The 1851-nt window shown below is 44.8% G+C and overlaps 1 protein-coding gene across 1 annotated transcript in view; it reads right to left on the bottom strand.

Moving 5' to 3' along the window:
* Positions 1-1851, bottom strand: part of LOC102758657 (guanylate cyclase soluble subunit beta-2) — a 79975-nt gene that overhangs the window by 76084 nt on the left and 2040 nt on the right. The window contains exon 3 of the mRNA XM_015563783.1: positions 801-874. Coding sequence (XP_015419269.1) covers positions 801-874 — 74 coding nt within the window. The remainder of the gene's footprint in view (positions 1-800; positions 875-1851) is intronic.

Raw genomic sequence — 1851 nt, 5'->3', positions numbered from 1 at the left:
TGCGGGCTCGGTCCAGAGGCAGGACCCCTGGCTCCAGCCTACCACTTTGGGACAATCCATCGAGGAGCCCTGGATGGGTGGGCAGGGCCTACCTCTTTGGGGCGATCGATCTCAAGGCTCCCACACTGTGAGAGGGCACAGGCCAGGCTGGGGGACACCCCTCTGAGGGCACAAATTTTGTGCACCGGGCCTCAATTTTTTCTGTAATTTTTTATTCCTCCTTCTCCATAGGCCCACATGATTTCTGAGACCTTTCAGCCTCATCCTCTAACATTTTAAGGCTGGCAGCTTCCAAGAAAGCAGAGGAAAATCACAAGATTGCAGGGATCAGACAGGCAACTAGTTGGAGATCTATAACAGTGTAAATAACAGTGTGAAGAGTTTACCAGAGGGAGGCAGAGAGGAAAATCTGTAGTGTTAACTGAAGAATACCTAAGGAGGAATTCTGGCTACATTTAAAGGGGATATATTCCCTCTTCTGTGGGATTTCAGCAGCTTTATTTGCGGTGGAAATAATGCAGTTGCTGCTTCTTTTGTGGAATTAAAGGTAGAGTGATGTTGGCATTATTCACACTGGGACCCTGTGTGGCTGGCCTTAGAGACGGAAACTGATACCTTCCTTAGCAGATAGGGGGGTAGCAGTTTTTTCTGTATTTCAGAGGTATGTTTAAGGTAGTTGAATTGATCTCCTTAGCAACAAGTAACTGGCTTAATCAAAAGGTTTATAAAAACCCATAACCCTCAAAAACTGGCAGCTTATCAGTTGTACCAGGAATTCATCTTTCCTTTAATATACTTACTTCAATTTTTCCCATGTCTCTTCACCAAATTTCTCTATTAGAAGAGATTGCAGACAGGTGTTGATAAATCCGTACTAGAACACAAAATGAGAGGAAAAGCATGGATAACGAAGCATAAAATCCTCAGTCCCTGACGTTGGAGTGGCCCCTTTACCACAAGGGCAATGGTGTCCTCTTGGGAGGAAAATTACACCTTTTCCCTATTTCTCATGAGTTTTCTCCTTTAATAGCTGTGCTCATTCCTGACTTGGGCAAACGTCATTTCCATAGAGAAAACATAGCAACTAAATTTGAAATCAGATTAGAATTAGAAGTGGTTCATTGTGATCACCTCCAACATAGGAAATTATATGGCCAGAACAAGTTAAAAAACACAACAGAGGCAAAACGGGTGCTCTGGGTGGGGACAACTCACCTCATATCAACTCAAAAAAGGCAGTGAAAGGACAATTTTCTTTATGGGTGTGTGTGTGGAGGATGACATAAAAAGTGAAGGAAAATAAAGAAGAGAAAACAACAATAAAGAGCCCTGGGGTTAACAGGGAGCATTTTCTATTAGGATTGCTCATTAATCCGTGGGCCTCCTCTCTCCCTCCAGATTAAAACAAAGTTATTAAGAGCCCCCATAAATGCCTCTGCTTAGAGAAGGGCAGGCCCACCCACGCAGGCCACGCCTCTTTCCACAACCAGGAGCCCCCAACCTAGGGGCTTGTGGGTGATTGGGTTACATTTGGAAGTACCAAGGGAGCTCAGTTATCTTCAGAAAGTGAAGAATCCTTCCGTCTCACAAATATCAGGCTCAAGATTTATAAGTCTGGAGCCCCCATAAATGCCTCTGCTTAGAGAAGGGCAGGCCCACCCACGCAGGCCACGCCTCTTTCCACAACCAGGAGCCCCCAACCTAGGGGCTTGTGGGTGATTGGGTTACATTTGGAAGTACCAAGGGAGCTCAGTTATCTTCAGAAAGTGAAGAATCCTTCCGTCTCACAAATATCAGGCTCAAGATTTATAAGTCTGGACGTTCATATATGAGGATTTCTTAAAGGGAAAG

This window comes from Myotis davidii, unplaced genomic scaffold, assembly GCF_000327345.1.
Source record: "Myotis davidii unplaced genomic scaffold, ASM32734v1 scaffold39, whole genome shotgun sequence".
In the NCBI taxonomy this organism is placed as follows: domain Eukaryota; kingdom Metazoa; phylum Chordata; class Mammalia; order Chiroptera; family Vespertilionidae; genus Myotis; species Myotis davidii.
Note: the sequence above shows the minus strand (reverse complement) of the source record. Positions and strands in the feature narration are given on the sequence as shown.